The following is a 25,842-nucleotide window of genomic DNA, read 5'->3' on the forward strand; positions in this document are numbered from 1 at the left end:
TGCCAGCCACGCTGTGGAGTACTTGGACGCGTGTGATGGAGCATTGTCCTGCATGAAAACCATGTTTTTCTTGAAGGATGCAGACTTCTTCCTGTACCACTGCTTGAAGAAGGTGTCTTCCAGGAACTGGCAGTAGGACTGGGAGTTGAGCTTGACTCCATCCTCAACCCGAAAAGGCCCCACAAGCTCATCTTTGATGATACCAGCCCAAACCAGTACTCCACCTCCACCTTGCCGGCGTCTGAGTCGGACTGGAGCTCTCTGCCCTTTACCAATCCAGCCACGGGCCCATCCATCTGGCCCATCAAGACTCACTCTCATTTCATCAGTCCATAAAACCTTAGAAAAATCAGTCTTGAGATATTTCTTGGCCCAGTCTTGACGTTTCAGCCTGTGTGTCTTGTTCAGTGGTGGTCGTCTTTCAGCCTTTCTTACCTTGGCCATGTCTCTGAGTATTGCACACCTTGTGCTTTTGGGCACTCCTGTGATGTTGCAGCTCTGAAATATGGCCAAACTGGTGGCAAGTGGCATCGTGGCAGCTGCACGCTTGACTTTTCTCAGTTCATGGGCAGTTATTTTGCGCCTTGGTTTTTCCACACGCTTCTTGCGACCCTGTTGACTATTTTGAATGAAACGCTTGATTGTTCGATGATCACGCTTCAGAAGCTTTGCAATTTTAAGAGTGCTGCATCCCTCTGCAAGATATCTCACTATTTTTGACTTTTCTGAGCCTGTCAAGTCCTTCTTTTGACCCATTTTGCCAAAGGAAAGGAAGTTGCCTAATAATTATGCACACCTGATATAGGGTGTTGATGTCATTAGACCACACCCCTTCTCATTACAGAGATGCACATCACCTAATATGCTTAATTGGTAGTAGGCTTTCGAGCCTATACAGCTTGGAGTAAGACAACATGCATAAAGAGGATGATGTGGTCAAAATACTCATTTGCCTAATAATTCTGCACTCCCTGTATGTACAATCCCCCTCTTGGGCGACAATATAATGAGGGCATTTTGAACATCTCTTTACCCATGCTTGTGACTTTAAATATTTATTTCAAGGCTCGGCGCTTCAGCACTCAAGCACAGCGCGTAACCAAGTACTACTATAAGTCCAAGTCCTTTCCTTCATATGTGATGTTAAGTTTTTCCACAGCCTTCTGGCATACACAGTTATTAATAGAGATGTATCATGTGTTATTGGCTAACTATAACCTTCTGTCAATATGTTTACAAATGCTAGTAAAGAAAGATTTAACCCCTCGGGTGCCCTGGACAAGCTGGTCTCGCCTTCGGCCACGGTCGCTAGCGCTCCCCCCCGATGGCTTGGCACTCGCCTCCCCTGGGCAGGGATGGAAGGGGAATCGCTTCTCCTTCCACCCCCCCCCCCCCCCCCAAACGTCTGATGACATCAGTGCGTATAGTGCGCTGACCTAATCAGAGGCTGCCCCCTCGTAGGAGAAATGCTTTAGCATTTCTCCTCTGATCACGTGGAGGGGGGCGAGAGAGACATCAATGGAAAGGAAGGGAAAGGATCGGGCAGCAGAAATGCCCACTAGACACCAGGGAGTTATGCATAAGGGGAGCAAATTATTTTTAGGCCTTTTCTAATTAGCCGATCTGGGGAGGGTGGCGGGGGGGGGTTCGGAAACCGCTAGACACCAGGGATTATTTTTATTTTTTTGTTTTATGCTTTTTTAGATGTGGGGAGTGACCCCTTAGGCAAGGGTCGCTCCCTTGGGTGGGGGGGGGGGCAAAATTGTTTTAGGCCACTTCTGCCGAGGGGGCAGATCGGCCTATTTTTATTAGGCTAATCTGCCCGCTTGTGGGGGGGGGGGGGAGGGTAGAAACCTCTAGGCACCAGGGATTTAAAAAAAAATGTTTTTTTTTATTTTAAGCAAGGGTCACTGCCCTGGGGAAAAAATATTTTTAGCCCGTTTCTGACACCCTTGGGGGCGGATTGGCCTATTTCTGTTAGGCCAATCTGCCCCAGGGGGACAGAAACCACTAGACATCAGGGATTTATTTTGGGGGGAGGGGTCAATTTAATGCAAGGGGAGCGACCCCTTAGGCAAGGTTTGTTCCCCTGAGGGAAAAATGTATTATAGGCCTTTTCTGCCCCCCTTAGGACAGATCGGCCTATTTTTATTAGGCCAAACTGCCCCCAAGGGGGTCGGAAACCACTAGCCACGTGGGAGATTTTTTTATGCAACAATTTCACACAAGGGGAGTGACTCCTTAGGCACGGGTTCGTCCCCTGTGGGGGGGGGGGGCATTTCCACCCCCCTTTGGGGCAGATCGGGCTATTTATATTACGACGATCTGCCCCCAGAGGGGCAGAAACCACTTAGGCACCAAGGATTGGTGTGTGTGTTTTCTTTGGGGGTGGCAGCCCTTTGGGCAAGGGTGGCTCCCCATGGGGGCACATTACTGTTGGCCATATCTGCCCCCCTTGGGGGAAGATTGCCCTATTTTTGGAAGGCCCATCTGCCCCCAAGGGGGGCACAAAGCCCACCAGAGACCAGGGAAGATTTTATTTTTTACGGCCATACCCCCACCCCAAATAAATGGGGCCAAAGTTGTTTTGCCCACCGGTGGGGCAAATGGGGCAATTACCCATGATCCACTCCCCGTAAGGGGGGGGCAGAAAGCCTACTAGATGCCAGGGGATTAAAAAAAAAAAGTGGGGTGGTGTCTACCAACCAGTATGGGCATGGTTATGCCCCCACCCCAACTGAAGGGGGTAACAGTCTTTCAGCTCTCCCCCGCACACTAAAATGTCTAATCCCACTACAAGCAAGAGGACATTTGATTATTTTGGGTTTTGGTTTTACATGTGGGCCATGAGAGCTTGTCTAACTCTCAAAATGGTCCCACTTGGAATGGCGAGGGCTGCACTTTTTGGACTTTCGTTCCTTCCATGTAGGAAAATCCACAAGACCTAGACACATCTGAAAACTAAATATCTGGGTGAGTCCAGGGTGGTGTGCTGCACATGTACCCCGCACCATTTTCTTACCCACAATGCCCTGCAAACCTTCAACTTTGCTGGAAATCACAATTTTTCCCACATTTTTGTGAAGGACCCTTCCGGAATCTGCAGGAATCCACAAAATTCCTACTACCCAGCATGTCACATCTATACCGATAAAAATTCTGCCCCACTTGTCAGCCTAAAAATATTTTTTTCCAAACTGCCTTTTTGGACCTGCTTTGGTTCCCCCTCAGTTTTGACATGTTTTTGGCTCTTCCCTGTCACAGGCACTTGGCCCACCTACACAAGTGAGGTATCATTTTTACTGGGCGACTGAGGGGAACGTTGGGTGGTAGGAAATTTGTCCCAGTGCAGTGATCCCACACAGAAATGTAGGAAAAATTTGATTTTCTTTAGCTAAATTTGAGGTTGAGGTTTGCTAAGGATTCTGGGTAAGAAAACACTAGGGGATCTACGCAAGTCACACCTCCCTGGACTCCCTCGGTGTCTAGTTTTCAGAAATGTTTGGGTTTGGTAGGTTTCCTTATATGGCTGCTGAGCCCAGGATCAAAAAAGCAAGTGCCCATATCTCCCCCCCCCCCCCCCCCCCCCCCCGCCCCCAAAAAATAGTGTTTTGGGGCATTTCGTTTCGTGGGCACTAGTCCTACCCACACAAGTGAGGTACCATTTTTATAGGGAGACTTGGGGGAACGCTGGGTGAAAGGAAATGTATAGCTCCTGTCAGATTCCAGAACTTTCTGTCACCTAAATGTTGGCCATATTGTGGGGTTTGCAAAGGATTCTGGGTTACAGAACCTGGTGAGAGCCCCACAAGTCACCCCATCCTGGGTTCCCCTAGGTATCTAGTGTTAAAAAATGCACAGGTTTGTTAGGTTTCCCTAGGTGCCAACTGAGATAGAGTCCAAAATCCACAGCTAGGCAATTTGCAAAAAACACGTCAGATTTCAATGTAAAAATGTGATGTGTCCATGTTGCATTTCCTGTCGCAGGCACTAGGCCTGCCCACACAAGTGTTGTACCACTGTTATCAAGAGACATGGGGGAACACAGAATAGAAGAACAAGTGTTATTGCCCTTGTCTTTCTCTAAATTTTTTCCTTCCAAATGTAAGACAGCGTGTAAAAATCTATTGAGAAATGCACCGTAATTCACATGCTAATATGGGGACCCCGGAATTCAGAGATGTGCAAATAACCACTGCTTCTTAACACCTTATCTTGTGCCCATTTTAGAAATACAAAGATTTCCTTGATACCTATTTTTCATTCTTTATATATCAGCAAATGAATTGCTGTATACCCAGCATGGAATGAAAACCCATTGCAAGGTGCAGCTCATTCATTGGCTGTGGGTACCTAGAGGTCTTGATGAACCTACAAGCCCTATATATCCCCGCAACCAGAAGAGTCCAGCAGACGTCACAGTATATTGCTTTCAAAAATCTGACATTGCAGGAAAAAGTTACAGAGTAAAACGTGGAGAAAAATTGCTGTTTTTTTTCCACCTCGAATTTAATATTTTTTTATTTCAGCTGTTATTGTCTATAGGAAAACCTTGTAGGATCTACACAAATGACCTCTTGCTGAGTTCAGATTTTGTGTACTTTTCAGAAATGTTTAGCTTACCGGGATCCAGCATTGGTTTCTCACCCATTTCTGTCACTAGGTGGAAGGAGGCTAAAAGCACAGAAAATAGTGTAAATGGGGTATGTCCCAGTAAAATGCCCAAATTGTGTTGAAAAAATGTGGTTTTCTGATTCAAGTCTGCCTGTTCCTGAAAGCTGGGCAGATGCGATTTTAGCACCACAAACCCTTTGTTCGATGCCATTTCAGGGAATAAAAACACAAGCCTTCTGCAGCCCTTCTTTCTCATTTTTTTTTTTTTTTAAACGAAATTTTCACTGTATTTTGACTAATTTCGTGGTCTCCTCCAGGAACACCCACAAACTCTGGGTACCTCTATTATCCCTAGGATGTTGGGGAAAAAAGGACGCAAATTTGGCGTGGGCAGCATATGTGGCCTTCAAGGTTAAGAGGGCCTAAGTGTGAACTGCCCCAAATAGCCCCAAAAAAAAGGCCTGGCACCTGAAGGGGAAAAGGCCTGGCAGAGAAGGGGTTAAACAGTTGACCAGTTAACCTTTGCAAAGGACCTGCTACTGTGCAGCACCATGTGTAGTCCATTTTGAATAACTTTTAAATTGTTTCAACTAGAAACACTTTTTTGGTTGAATTCTGCGAATTATGCATAAAATGGTGAATTATGTGCATGCATGGGGAATCTCCTAATTCCAGTGGCCGTGTTTAGGTGAACTTGACATCCAGTTGGGTAGGGGTAAGTAAGTATGACAGTCTTATTCCATGTGCATCTCAGTTGAATGAAGGTATAAAGAACGACATTTTCTGTAGTTTCCTGAACTTCATTTGAGTTGGTTCCACTTTTAGGTTGACGTCAAGGACATTACATTTGTACCTCAGCAAAGACAGAACAAATTAGCAGTTTTAAAATCACCGTGTTGTGGCAGACACAGAGCGGGAAAATAAATATTGGAAAGCCAGACAAGGGCTAGTCCGATGGCATCTTAACGATGTAAATACAAAATGTATATGTCCTTCTGCATTCGTTTATTTATGTTTTAGCTTGGAGAAGTACTTTCAAGAACTATTATTCAAAGCATTGGAAATCACAGACACCATATTGAGAAAATGATAACAAAATATTAACAATAACATAGTAGATATCTGGTAACGAACACACTAAATCTAGGACTATGCTGCTCAGGAATTGTGCCTCCAAACCCCTGCTAATCTGACCAGCTGGAAACAAACCATGATCTCTGCTGTGGAACCTTGTCATGCATCAGAAGTAAGAGGGAGTCCCTTGGTAACACCAGACTGCTAAGAACATACCCTGGTCCATTGGAGAGGTCCTGAATAGATGTATGTGTGATGGAGCAGAATATGTGTGATCATCCCTTTCTAGTACAATTTGCAATGAAGAGATTAGAGTCTGTGCACTTGTTTTGAACCCTCTTAGGACGCAGTAGGAAGAGACAGAACACATTTTGGGACCTGTAGAAGTGATAGTGCCACAAAGGGGGTATTACTGATTTTAGTAATGAGGATTTTGGTTCTTTAGCAAGCTAAGCAATCTGAAGAAGAGCCAAATTTGACAATGCAACTTTGTCCCAAAATCTTCAAATGTATACTTTAGTAGAGATGCCATCTGGTTTTCTGAGTGGACTGGAGCAGCCTGAAAACTTGGGCTTTCGGGTGTTGGGTCTTCCTCTTGATCCCAAAAGTCCCAATTTAGTCTCTGAAGTTTGAGACAAACTAGCACTCTGTTGTCCCTTCTAGACATTAGCCTGGGTACAACATCTTCCCTTATCCATCTTCTGGGAACTCTTTTCAGTCTCACAAACTCTGTGTGAGACTCCAAGATTGCCTCATGGAAACAGGGCAACTTCTCCAAAACACAGTGGGCCCCTTTCCACACAGTCAATTAAGAAAGACTTCTTCTCATCTTGCAGGAGGGTCACACAACTCTCTTCTTACTTCAACTGGGATTTTCCCACAGAAATCTGTTCATCCACTACCAGAATCAGACATGTATACCAAGTGACTTGCAGAGCATTTGATTCCTTGTTCCTCTAGGCTCTTTAGAATGTCTTGTCCCAGAGCAAGTGAGTTGCCACAAAACTCCCTACTCTTTTTTTTTAATCTTTTGGTCTGCAAAGCAATAGTCCCTTCACACTGCTCAGTACCTTTCTTCTGAGTCCATTAACTCCACAGAGAGAAAGAGAAAGAGAGAGAGAGAGATGTATACATATATCCTTAAGCATTAAAAGCGGTGAAAACTACAATGTACTGTGGTGTCAGAATGGGAATGGTTCAGAAAACGGGCAGAGAACACATAAGCCTCCATGTGAAGATCTTTAAAAGTGAGCTTCCAAACAAGATCTGATTATAACCAATGTTCATCATTTTGGAGAACACTGTTATATGGGATAGCAATATATCTGCTATGTGGTTGGTCTGTAATGGCAGAATACAGCACTGTAGATAGGCTAATTTAGCTGAAGCCATTCCTTCTCCTTGTGGCATGATATGTGACTGCTAGTGAAATAAAGGACACAAATCTGTCAACACCAGAATTAAATAAGAGTCACAACGGGTAAGTAAGAGGCAGAGCCCGACAGTGGTTCAAAATGGAATATGCCTAAGCAATTTTAAAAAATGGAAAAATGAAAATGCATCATCTTGCTATCCCATATATTCCGACTCAGTCAGCAGTTGCGATGATAGACCTCTGCAGGTAGAAAAGATTACCAAATCAAGGAAAAAAAGACATGGGAAAGGCAACAAAAATGCACAGAAAGACATCTGATGGTCTCTAGAGGTGAAGCTGAGTTCTTTTCACCAACCTAAACATCTGTGGTTTTCCAATAGATGTGAGTCCCTAAGCTGGTGCCTGTTCTCTTTGTGAGGCTTTGCTTATCTGAAGGTCAATGCTGGCTCTACAATATTCTTCAGTCTCCTAGATCTGTGGCTCTACAAAAGACTTATACCATGTACATACATACAATCCTGGCTGGATATGATTAGTATCTGAACAGGGGTGGCACTTCTGCAATGGCGGAGGAGCGTCCTCTCCCCCTCCCCCCCGGCTAAGAGCCAGCTGATGACAAATAAAACAATAGCTCACTATTGTTTTATTTTCCAACTGCTGGCTCAGCCAGCAGTGTAGGAAGGGGTGGGGCTGGGCCATGGGAGGGGGATGGAGAAGTGAAGAAAGGGAGAAGAGAGAGCACCTAAGTGCACATGTGTGTTTGACCGGCCTTTTCAGGCCAGCCAAACACACATGTGCACTTAGGTTTCTCCAACAGCCGGGCTGGAGAAACTGCACAGACCACAGGACTGTGTCTGAGCGGCAGCCCAAGCCGCTCAGACCAATCCTGGTGTGGCTCTCATGCTTGGTTTAGCATGAGAGCAGCGCCAGGGTTGCTGGGGAGCCTGTGCTGGTGTCTCAGTGAATGCTCAGACACCAGAAGAGGAGCAAGGCGACAGGAGGTGGAGGCAAGAGCAGTACATGTTTTTTCTTTTTTAAGTTGTTTCCCCAGTCGTCCCTCCCCCCCCCTTGACATTTGCAGCATGCGTCGCTATTTCTGAACTCAGTTTACCAGAGTACATGATTGTGATGTTGTATCCTACGACAAAATCCTTTGTGCCTTCACATTGCTGAATTTTAGATTTTGTAAACTAAAACCTTTCATTAGTTTAGGCACCACTCCTATTGTAGTATGGCCCTTCCTGTCCTATAAAATCCAGGATGTTTGATGAATATGGGTGGTGATTTTCACTTTCTACTTTGGACTACTCCAGTGTCTGTGGGATGGTCACAATAACATAATGATGAATAGTGGCACATCTGAAAGATTCAATTTTTTCGGTAACTGAAGTGATTCCATCTATGACTTTGAACTGCTTAGAGTCTAATGTATTTGAGAACCTCATAATGAAGCTGTGCATGAACTAAAAACTCACTGTCTTCATATCTCTTCCCTCCTCTCTTACTCAGTGGGACACAGCTGGTCAAGAACGCTTTCGAACAATCACATCCAGCTATTACCGTGGGGCACATGGCATCATCATTGTGTACGATGTCACTGATCAGGTAACAATTTCTGATAGCATAATCAGTAAAATGGTCTGTGTGGCCAGAGGTCAGACATGATGTGGAATAAGGAATGATGTTTATCCTTGGAGAAAGGAACAAATGATGCAGTGTGGAACAGGTAGTACTACTGGAGAATTGGAGTACTTATTACTGGAAGAAGAATGTTACACTTAGCTTAGAAGCTCACCGAGATTTAAGACAGACAGCCTTGTCAAATGTCCTTTCTGAAGGCATGCCTGAAATCCCACCAGACGTCCGCTACGGTTAGAACATTTTCTGGAGAGCTGACTGTTCCTACAGTGTGAAATGTCGGCACTCTTACCCCCTCTGAATGATCCTTAAATAACACACGCTTTGTCCAGGGTAGGTCTCTCTTGTTTGTATGCTTGATGCAGGTGGTTGGGGTTGTGACAATGCTTGGCATAATGTTTGCACTACATGGCTCAGATTTATGGAAACAACCAGGTCTTCAGTGATTTGTGAAAGAGAAATTAGCTTAGTGAGTGTGTCCTAATGTTTTGCTTTCTGGTCATAGAACCTAAATACCCCAATTTGTGATTTGTTGTATGGTTTGAATTCAATCATATTTTACATCAAGGAACGGATACTTTGCTTTGGAGTGGCAGCTGCTTATTTTACTATGGGGAAGGTTTCAGGGTCCACTGGGAGAGAGTTGCAGGAGAGGCCTCAATACACTGTTTGGAATCCATTGTAGCTGTCGAAGCAGATTGTTTGGGGGAGTGTATTAAAGGACTTTAACCTAGGCATGGGACAGAAGTGGGGTGGTCACCTTAATTCAGTGAGGAAATCACAGGAAGGTAGGATTCTTCTGAGTGTTTTTAATCGATGGAAGAAAGTCTTGACACATGTGAATCAAAGGCCTTATTTTAAGTTCTGTGTTACAATAAAGCTTTTCCATGTGGGCAGTAATAATGGTGGGTACCAATTTATGGGGGTCGCTAATTTGCTTCCAATAGGTGTATTAGTGACCAGCTAGTGTGTATTTTCAAAAGGTTATCAGCTGAACTTGGCAGTGGGCTAGGTTAAGAGTGTAGAGCAGTTGATATCAGAATAAGGATTATATTTCAGCAAATTGGCGCAACATCTGCAAGATTAAGCTGAAAGTTTCCGTGAGATAGGAAAATGGTCTGAGGTAGAAATAGCTTAAACAGGATTGGAGGAATCACAGGGCTCTACTGTCTATTGCACATCAGGACATGGTAAAGGGTGAATATGAGATAATCTTGACTGGTCCAAGAGGAAAGAGAAAGTCCAGTACAGGGTTTGCTACTGCATCTCAAATCAGGAAGCTGTATAAGAAGAGGGGTTGATGGACTGTATCAAAGACTAAAGATGAGAAGTCCTTATAAGGGTTTCTGCTAGGTTATTGATTTAGGATTTGAGGTTAAGAAAAGTTACTTACTTGTAATCCTAGTTCTTTAGCATGGGTAGTCCTTTACAATTCACAAAAAGTAGAATATCTTTGTGCATGTTTGAGATCATTGAACTAAGTTTAAAGGCAATTTCACATGTTTCCCAGTCCAGTCCATAAAAAGAAACATTGCTGTTCTTGATCTGTGGACGGTGTAATGGTATGAACTTATTGAAGTGATAATGTCTCACTTTCTTTCTGTGCATGCAAAGCACGAAATCAACCATACACAATGGTAATCAGGACAGTTATAATGGGGGTACTGGGGTTTAGTAGCTCTAGAAGCACGAGGGAGTGTGCTGCTGAACATGACAATTGAGGGGGTTAGCATTCATGGCTTTGCAGAAGTTTATGGAGGAAACCTGTTTGGAGCAGCATGGAGAAATAAGGACATTTTATTTGTTCACATGACTGAAAAGTATTAGACACATTGTGAAAGGTGAGTACCCTACTGACATGGAGAACAGCCTAAAGGGTCTTTTTCCCAAGTTCAAAGGATTGCAAGTTTCCCCTTTTGTCTAAGGCATCTGCCCTTCAAAATGGTTTACCAGAACCAATTTGGAGATTTAATAATCGATCATAATAGTGACCAAAGTGAATGATCTATGATGGTGAGGTGCTGTTTGGTATACTTCCATTTGGGTATAAAACCACCCCTCTATCTTCTGGGACAGATTGAAAGTCTAGCGGAAGGTTCATCTCAGTATTTGCTCCATGATAAGGGATGATCTATGTGAAGGTAAAATATTTGATTCATAATACCAGTGTTTTATAATGTAAATTTTGATCATCACCACGTCCAAGACCAAACTCCCAAAGAAATAGAAATGCTAACTCTGGATAAGGACTGAGGGTCATACAACCTGCTGATTACCATGCCGGCTCTTGACAGAAGAGCCTTTATTCTCTTCAGCAAATGGCAAGGTCACACATTAATGCTTAGTACAAAAAAGAGGCTGCAGTAATTTTATAGAATCCTCTCACTGACCCCATCTCACTAGAATAATGTTTAGGTCCAGGGGTCCTTTGCAGAAGAGCCACGGTTCGATATTTGCTCTCTTCCCATAAATCCTCTTCTGTTTGTAGGGAGCAGGAAACTTGGGCCTCTATTAGGTGCAATTCTTCCAAATGGCAAAGACCTGCTCTTAGCAGAGGTCCCCGACTCATGCTTCCAATAAACAGATGAGGAAAAATCAGAGAAGAGACCAAAAATTAAAATTGTGCAAAGGGAATATTTCTTTAGAAACTGCACAGCTATTCCAGCGAGCATGTATGTGACAAAGGACAGTTGACAGAGATTGCTGTAAACGTTTGTTTGGCAACTTCCACATGTGTGTGTTCCTGCAGCTCTATCAAAAATGCAAAAGAAACAAGGTGTTTTCATTCTACTGGTTATATGTTTCCAGTTGTATACTAATGGGTGAGTTGCCTAGCTCCCTGATAGTCTGCTTTACAGTTTCTCCTGTTTCTCATAGCAGTGCACAAGAAGTGCATCTTTTCCTGAACGGTAGTGGATGCTGTGCTCTTTCGTTGATGTGGTTTTCCTGGGCACCTTTGTTGATCTTTTTAATTCTTGCCCCAGTCACTCCACCATGGAGAGAGTCTTTCAAGTCCAGATTTCCCAGACGAATCGTAACTATACTGTTTTCTTCCACTTTCTTTCTTTTTTGCAAGGACTCATTTAGCAACGTACATCAGTGGCTGGAAGAAATAAATCGATATGCCAGTGACAATGTGAATAAGCTGTTGGTGGGAAACAAATGTGACCTGACAACTAAGAAGGTTGTGGATTACACAGCTGCAAAAGTAAGTACACATTAACTGTATGATGGAATAAATAATTACCTTGAAACACTGGTTTCACCAGACGCGCATAGAGCCTAATCAGTGTATCACAAAGGTATCCTCAGAGCGATGATCTGTAAACCCCAATAGAGTATTAGTAGCCAAACATAAATTTCTGTTTTGCAGAAAGACCATCACCAACTTTATTAGTGACATACTTTGTCATCGGAGCTCATTCTGGTACCTTAGAAGCCAGGATGGACTCAGGTTGGACTTCTAGTGCGCGTCTCTCTCTCTCTCTCTCTTTTCCCTCCCACTCTCTCTTTTCTCTCTCTTTCTTTCTCCCCTCTTTCCTCTCCCCCCTTGAAAATCACGTTATGATTTTCTCAAGTAACTATACCTCTAGTCCTATAGTAACTATAACTTGCACCCCCATCATGTGCAGTGTTGTCATCAATGTTGTCATTTCAGCTGTTGCAGTGATGTTATCAATGATGTTATAGAACGTGTCATGAGTGGTGTAATATCTGAGGTAATTAGCAGTGCATAACGAGGATGTGAGTTGCAGTTACATGGGATAGTTATAACTGATAAAGTTCAGTGGTTTTGTTTGTTTAAAATTGAATGTTTTAACTGACATGTTCATCTCACTATAATGTCCCTTTAACCTTTGGATTTGGCCCCACTAAATGTAGAAATCCTTGCACTGAGCTTATCCCACTAACAGCCTGCAAAATTTCACCCAAATTTATTAAACAGTGCCAAGGTTATCTGTAAATCATCACTTTTTTTTACCAGTCCCTTTAAGTATGACCCTTTGAGAGATTTGTACAAAACTCAAAATATTAAGAGCATTCAAAGCATAAGGAAACAAAGGGGCCCTTTCCCACTTACAATGACGAATAAACAGCTGATAAATAGATACAAGCCTAGGCTGTTGTGTCTAATTGGAGTTTTTTGAGGAGGTGCTTGTCAGGACTTGTCCTGCAAAGATGTATGCACTGGCCCTGCCTCCGGCAGAGCTCTCTCTACCCTTTGGGCTTCTACTCAGAAAATCAGTTATGCACATGGGCAAAATTAGGACATGTGACGACCAGGGACTGTTGTGAGGCGCAACTAGACTGGGGCCTTCTGAGGGGGCAGTTTCTGCAATACAGTGCACTACATACAACATTTCAAAGGGGGAGGAAGGGGCCGTGTCAGAATCACAAATGCATTTAGTGCTGCAATTTCTGTACACAATGGGTCATAGCAAAACACTTGTAACATGGTTTTACAAAACACTTGCACACATGACAAACCCAACCTGAACAATTTGAATGCTAATTGGGAAGCAGGCATAGACAAGGAATTTGATAAGACAGAATGGGAGCACATTTTTTTAATGTTGAAATTTTTATTAGAGAATTATAACAGTACAGGAATACAGGACACATTGTAATTCCACATTTTACAAAGAAAGAAGAAATAAACATAGGTGTATGTGATCATCGTCTAATGGTCTTGAAAAATAGGAAAGAAAGAAAGAGCGTAAAGGAAGACCAGGGGAGGGGTACTCTGGGGGAAAGGGTGAGGGTATCTGATGAAATCAGTGATGTGCAGGAGAGAGAGTATTATGGCATATGGTAGTAGTAAGTAATTATTATTTGCAGGTATTCACTGGTCCCTGAGGAAGTCCTACAGGCAACGGCCAAGGGGGGGGTAACTGTTTTGCCTCCTGTCAGGCCGGGTCTCTTGATGGTCATAATGTATCGTGGGGTGGAAGAGGGTAGAACGGGATAGTGAGAGATGGAGGTAAGTAGGTAGGTTAGGGTAGAATAAGATGCAGCACAGTAGAATATTGTAATATAGGGGAAGGCAAGAGGATCAGCGTGAGATAGGGAGGGTAGAAGAGAATGATGCAAGGTGGAAGAGGGGGGGTAAGGTGCATCACCCACGCCTAGCATTGTGTGGTGGAGGCAGAGATGAGAACGAGGGAGCGAAGCAATGAAGGCCCGTAGTTATACTGATCAATAGAGGGGGCAGGAGAAAAGGAAGAGGGGGTGATGGAGGGGAGGGACCATGGGGAAAGAAGGAAGGTAATCATAGCGTTAACAGCAACAGTCGGGACTAAAATGGGTGCGCGGGTACACTCTATGGATCTTTAGGGAGGAAGGGCGCCCATATCTGTGGGAACAGGGCTGTCTGGTCTTGTAAATGATAGATGACACGTTCATGGGCAGCAGTCTGGCTCATCGCCACCAACCACTCCTCCATAGTAATAGGGGATTCTCCAACGGCAGAGGATGCGTATCTTGGCTGTCGCAAGAGCAGTGTGCAGTAGGCGGTGTTGCGGCTAGGTCAGGTCGTGAAGATCTCCCATGTTGTGGAGAAGGATCAAAGAGGGAGAGAGTGGCTGCCTGAGAGCCATAGAATTACCAAGAGTAGATCCCACCTCCCATAGGGATTTAATCTAGGGACAGTCGCAGCGGATGTGAGTCAGATCACACCGTGTTACCGCCCAACGCCAGCATTTCACATGAGTCAGTAGACCCGTTCTGCACAATTTCGCCGGGGTGCATTACCAATCGTGAACTGTAAGGAAATGCCTCCTTGGCATGGTTACCCCCTGACTTTTTGCCTTTGCTGATGCCAAGTTATGATTTGAAAGTGTGCTGAGGCCTGCTAACCAGGCCCAGCACCAGTGTTCTTTCCCTAACCTGTACCTTTGTCTCCACAATTGGCACACCCTGGCATCCAGCTAAGTCCCTTGTAACTGGTACCCCTGGTACCAAGGGCCCTGACGCCAGGGAAGGTCTCTAAGGGCTGCAGCATGTCTTATGCCACCCTGGGGACCCCTCACTCAGCACAGACACACTGCTTGCCAGCCTGTGTGTGCTGGTGGGGAGAAAATGACTAAGTCGACATGGCACTCCCTTCAGGGTGCCATGCCAACCTCACACTGCCCATGGCATAGATAAGTCACCCCTCTAGCAGGCCTTACAGCCCTAAGGCAGGGTGCACTATACCATAGGTGAGGGCATTGGTGCATGAGCACTATGCCCCTACAGTTCTAAGCAAAACCTTAGACATTGTAAGTGCAGGGTAGCCATAAGAGTATATGGTCTGGGAGTCTGTCAGACACAAACTTCACAGCACCATAATGGCTACACTGAAAACTGGGAAGTTTGGTATCAAACTTCTCAGCACAATAAATGCCCACTGATGCCAGTGTACACTTTATTGTGAAATACACCCCAAAGGGCATCTTAGAGATGCCCCCTGAAAACATACCCGACTTCCAGTGTGGGCTGACTAGTTTTACCAGCCTGCCACACACCAGACATGTTGCTGGCCACATGGAGAGAGTGCCTTTGTCACTCTGTGGCCAGGAACAAAAGCCTGTACTGGGTGGAGGTGCTTCTCACCTCCCCCTGCGGGAACTGTAACACCTGGCGGTGAGCCTCAAAGGCTCACCCCCTTTGTTACAGCGCCACAGGGAATCCCAGCTAGTGGAGATGCCCGCCCCCTCCGGCCACGGCCCCACTTTTGGCGGCAAGGCCTGAGGAGATAATGAGAAAAACAAGGAGGAGTCACTGGCCAGTCAGGACAACCCCTAAGGTGTCCTGAGCTGAGGTGACTCTGACTTTTAGAAATCCTCCATCTTGCAAATGGAGGATTCCCCCAATAGGATTAGGGATGTGCCCCCCTCCCCTCAGGGAGGAGGCACAAAGAGGGTGTAGCCACCCTCAGGGCTAGTAGCCATTGGCTACTAACCCCCCAGACCTAAACACCCCCTTAAATTGAGTATTTAGGGGCTCCCAGAACAGAGGGAGATAGATTCCTGCAACCTAAGACGAAGAAGGACTGCTGACCTGAAGCCCTGCAGAGAAGACGGAGATACCAACCGCTTTGGCCCCATCCCTACCGGCCTGTCTCCCCACTTCAAGAGAAACTGCAACAGCGACGCGCTCCCCAGCGTCCAGCGACCTCTGAAGCCTCAGAGGACTACCCTGCATCTAAAAAGACCAAGAACTCCTGAGGACAGCAGCCCTGTTCCAAAGAAACCAAAACTTGCAACAAAGAAACAACTTTAAAAGGACTCCACGTTTCCCACCGGAAGCGTGAGACTTTCCACTCTGCACCCGACGCCCCCGGCTCGACCTGCGGAGAAACAACACCACAGGGAGGACTCCCCGGCGACTGGGAGCCCGTGAGTAGCCAGAGTTGACCCCCCTGAGCCCCCACATCGACGCCTGCAGAGGGAATCCAGAGGCTCCCCCTGACCGCGACTGCCTGCTTCAAAGAACCCGACGCCTGGTAAAGACACTGCCCCTGCAGCCCCCAGGACCAGAAGGATCCGACCTCCAGTGCAGAAGCGACCCCCAGGTGGCCCTCTCCCTTGCCCAGGTGGTGGCTACACCGAGGAGCCCCTTCCCCCTTGCCTGCCTGCGTCACTGAAGAGACCCCTGGGTCTCCCATTGAAATCTTTTGCAAACCCGATGCCTGTTTGCACTCTGCACCCGGCCGCCCCCGTGCCACTGAGGGTGTACTTTTTGTGCTGACTTGTGTCCCCCCCGGTGCCCTACAAACCCCCCCTGGTCTGCCCTCCGAAGTCGCGGGTACTTACCTGCTGGCAGACTGGAACCGGGGCACCCCCTTCTCCATTGAAGCTTTTGCGTTTTGGGCACCACTCTGCACCTGACCGACCCTGAGCTGCTGGTGTGGTAACTTTAGGGTTGCCCTGAACCCCCAACCGGTGGGCCACTTTGGACCCAACTTTGAACCCTGTAGGTGGTTTACTTACCTGCAAAACTAACAAATACTTACCTCCCTCAGGAACTGTTGAAATTTGACTGTGTCTAGTTTTAAAATAGCTTATTGCCATTTTTGCCAGAAATGTACATGCTATTTTGCTGATTCAAAGTTCCTATGACACCTAAGTGAAGTACCTTTCATTTGAAGTATTGATTGTAAATCTTGAACCTGTGGTTCTTAAAATAAACTAAGAAAATATATTTTTCTATATAAAAACCTATTGGCCTGGAATTGTCTTTGAGTGTGTGTTCCTCATTTATTGCCTGTGTGTGTACAACAAATGCTTAACACTACCCTCTGATAAGCCTACTGCTCGACCACACTACCACAAAAAAGAGCATTAGAATTATCTCTTTTTGCCACTATCTCACCTCTAAGGGGAACCCTTGGACTCTGTGCAAACTATTTCTTACTTTGAAATAGTATATACAGAGCCAACTTCCTACATGAACTATTTAAAAAAGGCAGAACTTTAGATGTGCTTCCCGGGTTCCCCTCTCCTGGGCCGTCATGATATATGTCCAGTCCTCCTCCTCAGATGCGTTCTGAGGCGGAGCTGCCACCTGGAGTGTAGGTTGTCAAGGAGGGGCTGTCAGTAGAGGTGATGTGTGAGCACCTCGTATAGCTCTGACATCACACCCTTAAAGCGGCCCCACGTCACAAGATAAGACAGGACAGGGGAGTCCTGGAGGGCCCTGGTTGGGCTCCCATGGTACGTTGGTGACAGTGTTGGGAGTTGCAGGTACTACCACGCCTGTCATGGTTAGAGGCCATATTCCTCTTGCAGTATTGCAAATGATTTTAGTTCACCATTCTCAATGAGCTGCTCCAAGTGTTCAATACCGGCTGCACTCCATTTTACCCAATGGAAGGTATCCCCTCCAATGTGTAGCCATTCATTTCCCCATATAGGGGCACTCTTGTGGAGACAGGGGTGTATTCTGAGGTGATGTGCCCGGCGCCAGGCTGCATGCGTCGCCCCCATCACCAGATCATCGGGGCTGGGCTGGGGGGGAGGCAAGCTCTGTACAAAGAGCTGAGGCTGCCCCAGTTAGAGAGCAGCAGGCGCTCAGTGATGACCCATTGTGGCGGGTCCGGCGCTTCAGGTAGCAAATATGTCAGTTGGACAGATGGAGGGCTAGGGCATATTGTTCCACTGATGGAAGTTCCATACTTCTGCAAGAGCGGCGGCCCATGAGCTTAGCAGGTGACAGGTGGGGGCAAGACACAAAAGCTTGGATCGCCATATCGATCCATCCAAGAGTCAATAGGGGTATTTGTATGGGTAACATGCCCATTACAAAGGTGAAGCATGGTAAAGTAACCATCCACACCGCCTGGACCCTACCCCACATGGAGAGTTCCAAGTTGGTCCGCTTTCCAAAATCCTGACACGTGGGTCTTAAGTGGGTCCACATTTTCTGCCACCATGCGATCCAGTCCCGGGTGAATGAGGATCCCTAGGTATTTAAGGTGAGATGGCATCCAACGGAATGGGAAACCATGGATCGCCCCTCTAGTGGTGTTAGTAGAAAGGGGTAGCACTTCGCTTTTGTCCCAATTCATCCGGTATCCGAATAGGAGCGCAACGCCGTCAATGATCTCTAATAAGACCAAGTCTGTCAGGGTGAGTAAAATATCATCTGCATATAGGTAGAGCTTGGACTCCTTCCCCTGTACAAATATTCTAGTAAGGAGAGGAGATTGACGGATGGTGGCTGCTAGCGGTTCCATTGCTAGAAGAAATGAGAGGCGAGAACGGGCAACCCGGCCTCGTCCCTCTGCAAATCAGAAAAGGGTCAGATATGAAGCCGCCACAGTTAACCTGTGCCGTGGGACAATATAGAGTAAACGTACTTGGGCTATAAAGTGATCACCCAGGCTGAATTTCGGTAGCGTTGCGAACAGATAGTCCCATTTGATAGGGTCAACCTCTTTTTCAGCATCGAGGAACAAAGCTAGGGTCTCTGCCGGTAGGTCCCTGGCTTCCCACAGGGCTTGTGAGAGGAAGCAAAGATGGTTCCTAGAGGTGCCTTACGGGACAAATCCCACTTACGTAGGATGTATTAAAGCCGGAAGGACCTTGCGTAGGCGTGAGGCAATAGCTGCCACAAAGGAGGGGGTCTCGTCCGGGTTTAGGAAGAACCGCTATCACTGCCCTGTTAGAGATGGAGTCCAGTGACCCCTCACGGCGTGGCCTTTCAGAAGGCTTCGTATAGAAGGTCAACCGCCTCTTTGCTGGCCGTTTTGTAAAATTCCACGGGGAAGCCGCCCTCCCCAGGCAATTTGTGGTATGGGAGATTAGATATGGCCTGTGCAATTATAGTCTTACTGATCTCCCCATCCAGTAGGGCATGTGTGGGGGGGGAGGGCAGGGGGGTTGAAGTAAGCACCTTTCAGAAAGGACTCTGATTAGGTAGGGCTAGCTGCAGTTTCTGGTGTGTATAAGCCTTGGTAGTATTTTGCAAACTCTTGAACTATATCTTACAGGTGAGTAAGAAGCTCACCGGATGAGAGAGAAATTGCAGAAATGGCCTGTGCAGCCTTCTGTTGACGAAGTTGAGCTGCTAAGAGTCTGCCCACCCTTTCCCCTTTTTCATAATGACGCCCCTGTAGGCGTTGCAGCACATATTCGGCCTGGGAGGTATACAATTTGTTGAGGGCCAGCCGGGCACTCTCCAGATGCCGGTGCACTGACAGCGAGGGTTGGGCAGCATACAACTGAGTGAGAGATGCAATATTGATTTCCAATTTAGTTTGGTAAGCTATCTTTTATCTATTGGCTATCGCTGCATCGCCTTTCATTTGTCTCCGAAGAGCTGCATTCGCGGCTGCCCACAGTAATCTCTGGGAGTGGACTGAGCCCTGATTATCCTGCAGGTAGGTGGGGATATGTGCCTGTAATTGTGTTTTGTTCTGGGGGTACGAAACCGGTGTATGGCGAAAATGGCAAGATTTACATCCCGGGAAGCAAGACCCATTTCTACAGACATTAAAATCGGTGAGTGGTCAGAAAGGGCACACTCCAGTATCCGCGTGTCCCGGACTTATGCCACTGTGTTTTGTGCACAAGGAAATAGTGCAATTGTGACTGGGTGCCAGGGACCGGTGAGAGGAAAGTATATTCTTTATCTGCTGGGTGGGTGAGTATCCAGAAGTCCACTAGACCGTGGTCGGAGGTCACATCAGTCATTATCACCCTGTCTGGGTTATTGCCGATATCGATGGGGCCAGTCCTGTCCAGCACTCCATCCCGGGCAAGATTCCAGTCGCCCCCTATGAGCTAGCGTGAGGCCCCAATCTCTGTAAGGGGAAAGTTAAGGCGGAGGAGGAACAAACGTTTGGAACCAGTGGGCGCATATATGGACATTCCAGGAGATAACATGGAGCAGGCGGGAATGGGATAGACCTATCTACCATCGCACCGGTAAGGATATGTAGCAAACGAGAGGGAGCAAAGAGGGATCAGAAAGAGGGAGGGTTGAGGAGGGGCACGGGAGAGAGGAAGGAGAGAGAACAGAGTATGAAGCATTGATAAAGAGGCGTAGCGGGCAGTGAGAGTGGACACAGCCTTCAGTTATGCCATATAATCAGCTTGGACTCTGCACTGCTGTGCCCAGAACACATACGGAATAGCAGCACAATACTCAGCTCCTAGCAAGGTAGGATTATAGTACTCACAGTCCCCTCACAGTTCCCTGTTCTCGCCAGACCCACGTGTCTGCTGAAAGTTCAGTTGGGAGCGTGTTTTGCTTTCACTAATGACCGAGCTGACAAAAATCTCTGGAATGCACTTCTCAGTTCAAAGAAGACATATATTATTATTTCACCACGAGGTTCCTGAAAAGGAGATTAGCATGTTGATAGCACACATTTAAAAATAGTCACAGCAATGAAAGAAAAACATACCAAATGATTCTCAACTGCAAATATATGTAGTTATATTATGCAAAGTGAATAATGAAGTAAAAATTCATTACTGCAGGGCTGCCAAGCTCTTCATCTTTCTCATGCCAGCAAGACGATGACCCCGTTCGACTGTGAGAAAGAGATTACCACCCTCACGGGACAGATATCAGGCATCCAACGTCAAGAAACCTGATTGAGGCCACTCTCACTCTCGCTGTCGGACTTGGTCTTTTTTTATATCTTAAAAATCCAGAAGGAGCTTTCTGGAAAAAAACCCTCATTTAGCAATTCAAACATGCTGGCTAGTTTAGGTCTGCTTTGAAAATAACACGTTGGGATTTGGCCACAATCCCAAGATGCTAAATCAAAACAAGGCTGTTCTCTGCCGTCTGAGTACATTCTTATCATCCAAAGCCCTTGGTGAGAAAAAGCACAAAAACAAGCACAGTTTACAAAGTGGAAAAGTACGGTCAGCTTTAAAATGGCAGTGTCTAATGCTACGATAGTCAATTGGTACCTAAACTGAATACAAAATGTAGTCTGCAACTGGTGAACACTAGACAGCTAATCCGGGTGCAAAGTGGTGCAACACAAAGTCAGTGGTCAAAAAAACATATTTCATCACAGAGCGAGAACAGGCTTCCGTGGAGAGTGGGATTTATTCCTTTCTGACTGCTGGGTGAGGTGCGCCACTGCTAGAAGCACCTGGTCTCTGTCGCTGTGAGGTCTTGAAGGTCTCTCCAGGATCTTGTCTCTATGTTGAGCCCCGCCGTCACAGCGGTGCCATCCCTCCAGTGAGGTGTGTGAAGGTAATGTACTCAGAGAGTCTTCGGACTACCCCCTAGGGCGGAGTTGGGGAAGTCATATCCCTGGCTGGGGCCAGCAGGCCATCCAAGAAGAGACGCAGGTTTTCTGGGTCGTAGAAGTCTTTTGACTGGCCATTTTTGGTGATCTACATATGCACAGGTTCAAATAGGCCGTATTTTACCTCCATTTGACGGGGGCGGGCAACAGGAATGCCTTGCGGTGGTCGTTGGACTCCTTTGAGAAGTCCGCAGCAATGCAAATCTCATATTCTTCATTTTGGAACGGGCCACAAGAGCAGGCCTCCGTGAGGAGCTGGCAGACCTGCGTGTGGCTCAGCAGGCAGGCAATGATTGGGCGGGATGTTCCTTCTGGCTGCATCAGCCCAGGGCGGTGTGCCCTTTGAAACTCAAGTGGGGGGGGGGCATCAAAGGATAAACCTGTGAGGGCAGTGAAGGTCTCCTGGAGGAAGGCTTGGATGTTCGCCCTCTCTATGTTTTCCGGAAAACCAAAAAAACAGACATTGTCTCTACGGCTTCTGTCTTCTAAGTCAGTGAGCTTGCTGCGGAGGAAGAGGATTTCCTGGTCCTGCTCCAATATGATGTTAAGATGATCCTCCATTGCCATTACGCGCTGCTCCAGCCCCATCACTCTGGACTGAAAACTGTCCAGGCATATGGATTTAGTTTGAGCTGCCAGTGTAGAAATAGTGGAGTCCATCCCTTCCAGCCGGCGGCCCACCGCTGCAATTTCTTAGAGTATGCGCTCCATGGTGTTATCCTGTCCTGGACCCGCTATGGGGATGGGCGAATCCACCAGCTGTGGTTCTGGAACTGAGGTCGGCGGGCGTGAGTGTTGGAGGGCTTCAGAGAAGAGGAGTTGTCTTGCTGGCTTACCAGAGGGTTTACCAGCTGATTTACTGTTGGGCATCTCCGGGCTGTGCTCCCAAGGGCCGGGCTGCGGCAACAGTGGAAGCTGGCCCAATGTGAACCTAGTCGCTGACCAGAGAGTGCTCCTGTCATGGTCCGCTCAGCAGCTCAATCGGGGGCAAGGCAGGGTGTCCTCCAATAAATGATGGGGGTATTGTCTCTTTCTTGTCCTCAGTCAGAGGATAGGCATCAAGGTTCACTGTCTGGCGGTCACCACACCAGGACACGAGGGATAACAGTACCTTTGCTGGCCCATGGTCCTTGGGAAGGGAGGGAGTTGGGGGTCCCTTCTAAGCTGCCCCACCTCTATCCATCCACCTCACACCTTCATCATAGGTCCTAGTCCAATCTTCGAGCCATTGCGTCGATGCTGCGAGGGGGAGACCCAACAAAGGCAGCTGAAGCGTGGAAGGTCAAGGGGCCGTCCCTTGGTGTGCTTCAATGTCTGATCTCTGCTCCACCTCCCAGAGGCGGAGTCCTATGTTGAGACAGGGCCACTCACCTGAAAAGCAGGATGTCTGCAGGGGCGTTGGTATGCCCCGACCTCCTGGAACACCTCTTGGCAGTTCCTCGTGGACACAGAAACCCCGGCAGGTGTCCCAAAAGGAAAGGAGGAGTGGAAGAGAAAGAGACAAAACACTGCCACGTCTTGCCGGTCCAGCCAGGCACCCTGTATCTTCGGGGGGCAGGTCGTTGTTGACAGAGTGATAGTATAGTCAGTGCACTCAACTTCCTTGAAACTGAATCTCTCTTTCTGATTTGGGTACAGGAGTGGTAGAACCCCGGGATACTCCAGCACTTTTCTTGGATAATAATAACTGTTGGCACAATTACTAACACTGCATTACCAAAAACCCAAACTGAGTACCATAACAATAAGTACTGCAACACTAGGGCTGGCTTCAGAGATTCACTGTTGCACACTACAATTAGGACTGTGGTTGCACTTATCATGCACAAGAACGCAAACAAGGGCATTAATTATATCGCGTATAACTTTCCTGCATGCATAGGGTTAAACTAAAAGGAACAAAAACAATCCAAGAAATACAAATGTCCACTCAGGGTTTAAACAGTTAGGGTGGCACAGTTTGGTTTGGTTTCACTGTGTGTGTGTGAAAAGCCCTTCAAAAGCAAATTCCTCAAACCTGAAACACAGGCATGAATGATGTAATTTAAATCCAAGAGTTATGCTATTAGAGAAAGAAAAGTCACGTAAATGCTCTTTTAAAATTGCACTGTCCCTTTTTGTAGTACTTGAGCTCAAGCGGATTTCCAGAAGCACATTTAGGCAAGTAACTACAATAATAATGTAGGATGTTCAGAAATGCATTTGTCTCTTCAAGAAAAGCACTCTGGCAAAATACGAGGTCTGAAATACACCAGCTGTTCTAGGAAAGCGCAGCGCTCAAAGAACAAACTCCCTGGAGAATACTAGTCACTTAGCTGCAGTCTTTTCCAGAGTGCTGGAGGAATGCCTGGTGTCAGTTGGAACAGGAACAAAGAAAAGAATTGCCTCAAAAGTCCTGAATACGAGGATAACAGCTGTGGCTGGACTGCCAAATCAGATGCTGAGACCATGAAGCAAAATAAAGCCAAGCAGGGAGGCATGCTTCACTCTGCTATTTACAGCCAATCAGGAAAGCAGTTGAGTTTCCACATGTGGATGAGTCACCACACCCAATTAGAAGTACATGTCTACACCACACCCAATTAGAAGCACATGTCTACATGTGCTCACATTAGCAAACAAGCATTGATAAAACCAATTGTGTAACACAGCACATTATGTTTACTTAGAAACATGAAGGTTTAACCAAGAACAGAGATATGATTTAACCCTAATCCCTGGGGATGCTGACAGACAAAGTCAGCCTGGGCCAAGGCACTGATGAGGACATGTGGCTACATAGCCACATACTCCGCAAGCATGGATGGGTCCTCCTGGGCATATGTGGTACACAGTGGGTCCCCCAGTCTCCGTTATTAGACAGCCAGTGACAGTGAAAAGGAGAGAAGAGGGGAGCCTACCTTAAGAGGATGAATTTGAGTTCCAGCAAAGGTGTGATGAAGCGTTGTTGGTCCTAAGGGCCGTGGCGTTTGAAAGTCCAAAAAAGGGGGAGAGAGGGGTATCATGTCCCCACCTCCAGGCTGGGTTGCCTGTGTTGAGTTGTCCCTCAAGGGCTTCGGGTGCCGTGCTCCTCCTCACTGTGTCTAATGGGGCTCTCTGGATGTCAGGGTCCTTCTTCTTCCTCCGCCTCCCCTAGAACACTGCAGAAGGTGCGAGGGGAGGCGGGACGGGGGGGGAGTGCTTCTGTGATGAGGCCCCCCAGATGTCCATTGATCTGGTGCTGGCAGCGGGGAGTGGGGCTGCTAACTCCAGTGTGCGCCCCCACAAAGCAGGGCCGAAGAGTCGCGGCAGGATGTGCCTCGGCTGCCGCAGTCATCACGCGAGACTGCTGCCTCATGCTGGCACTAGGCCCTGCAGCCGCGACCGCTGTGTGCTGCCAGTTCCGGCGGCCAGAATTATCTTTTTCAGTCCACCGGCCAGAGTATGCCACTAATGCTGTACCCCAGGCCGATGGTAAAGGCCTCCGCTGCCCCCAGGGCTCTTCCACCTCCGTCCAGGGCCTGCCCGTGCACGGAGCTCTTCGCTCAGGCACCCATTATTTTCTGTGGCCAGACCATGCGTCTTTGGGGCACATTTTAATTGATAAGCCCCAACGCAGCAAGGAATGTCTGCTTTAAATATGGACTATTCACTTTCTGACACTCAGAAGACTAAATAGGGTATTGGCATTGATACCTTCAACATGGTCCAGATGCTTGCAGAATGATACTGGTTTATTTCACAGGGTGTGAAGCTGCCCCAAACTCTCTCATTTCTAAGATGGGACAACTCAATACTTGGAAACTGGTCTGCAAACACCTGAGTGCTGCCTATTCGGCCACTTTGGATGCAGCAGAACTAATAAGGTGAGTATCAGATTTATTGAATTGGCGCTGCTGCTGGCAAAATCTGTGCTAACCATGGCCCGGAAGTGTCCTGTGCCCCCCTTTCGATCAGCGGAGGCGACTGGTTTGAAAATGGGCTGTATTCTGAGGTGTAACCCTGCATAGAGAAGAAGCCGGGGCACTACAAAAGACCCCTATAGCTCATCTCCAGGATGAGGTGTTAACATCCTTGCTTTCAGAACTAAGCCACACCCCAATTTAGATTGTCTCTGAATCGGGGACAGGAGCTTCTGCATGGCGTGAAAGAGGTTTATGGTCTGTAGGACACAAAACAATAAAAGCATATCGTAGGTTAGACAGTAGTGAGGGAGGAGAAACTAAAACCTGGTGACTCCATGCTTTTGCTGACCTTGAGGTAACAATTACGATTGGTAGGGACTTGTCATGACCGATGTTTGCAAGTATGTTGGTGTATAAATGTACCTGTGTGGTTGTCTGATGAGTTTTCATTTAAACATATTGGTGGCTATAAGAACATGCAGTGATGGTCATGTTGGCTG

General features: G+C 46.9%; 1 protein-coding gene across 2 annotated transcripts in view; it reads left to right on the plus strand.

Annotated features, from left to right (window-relative positions):
- The window catches only part of LOC138259323 (ras-related protein ORAB-1-like), an 83,054-nt gene that overhangs the window by 37,007 nt on the left and 20,205 nt on the right, over positions 1-25,842 (plus strand). For both annotated transcript variants that reach the window (XM_069206959.1, XM_069206958.1), the window contains exons 5-6: positions 8,573-8,668; positions 11,778-11,909. In XM_069206959.1, coding sequence (XP_069063060.1) covers positions 8,573-8,668; positions 11,778-11,909 — 228 coding nt within the window. The remainder of the gene's footprint in view (positions 1-8,572; positions 8,669-11,777; positions 11,910-25,842) is intronic.

This window comes from Pleurodeles waltl, chromosome 9 (assembly GCF_031143425.1).
Source record: "Pleurodeles waltl isolate 20211129_DDA chromosome 9, aPleWal1.hap1.20221129, whole genome shotgun sequence".
Classification (NCBI taxonomy): Eukaryota; Metazoa; Chordata; class Amphibia; order Caudata; family Salamandridae; genus Pleurodeles; species Pleurodeles waltl.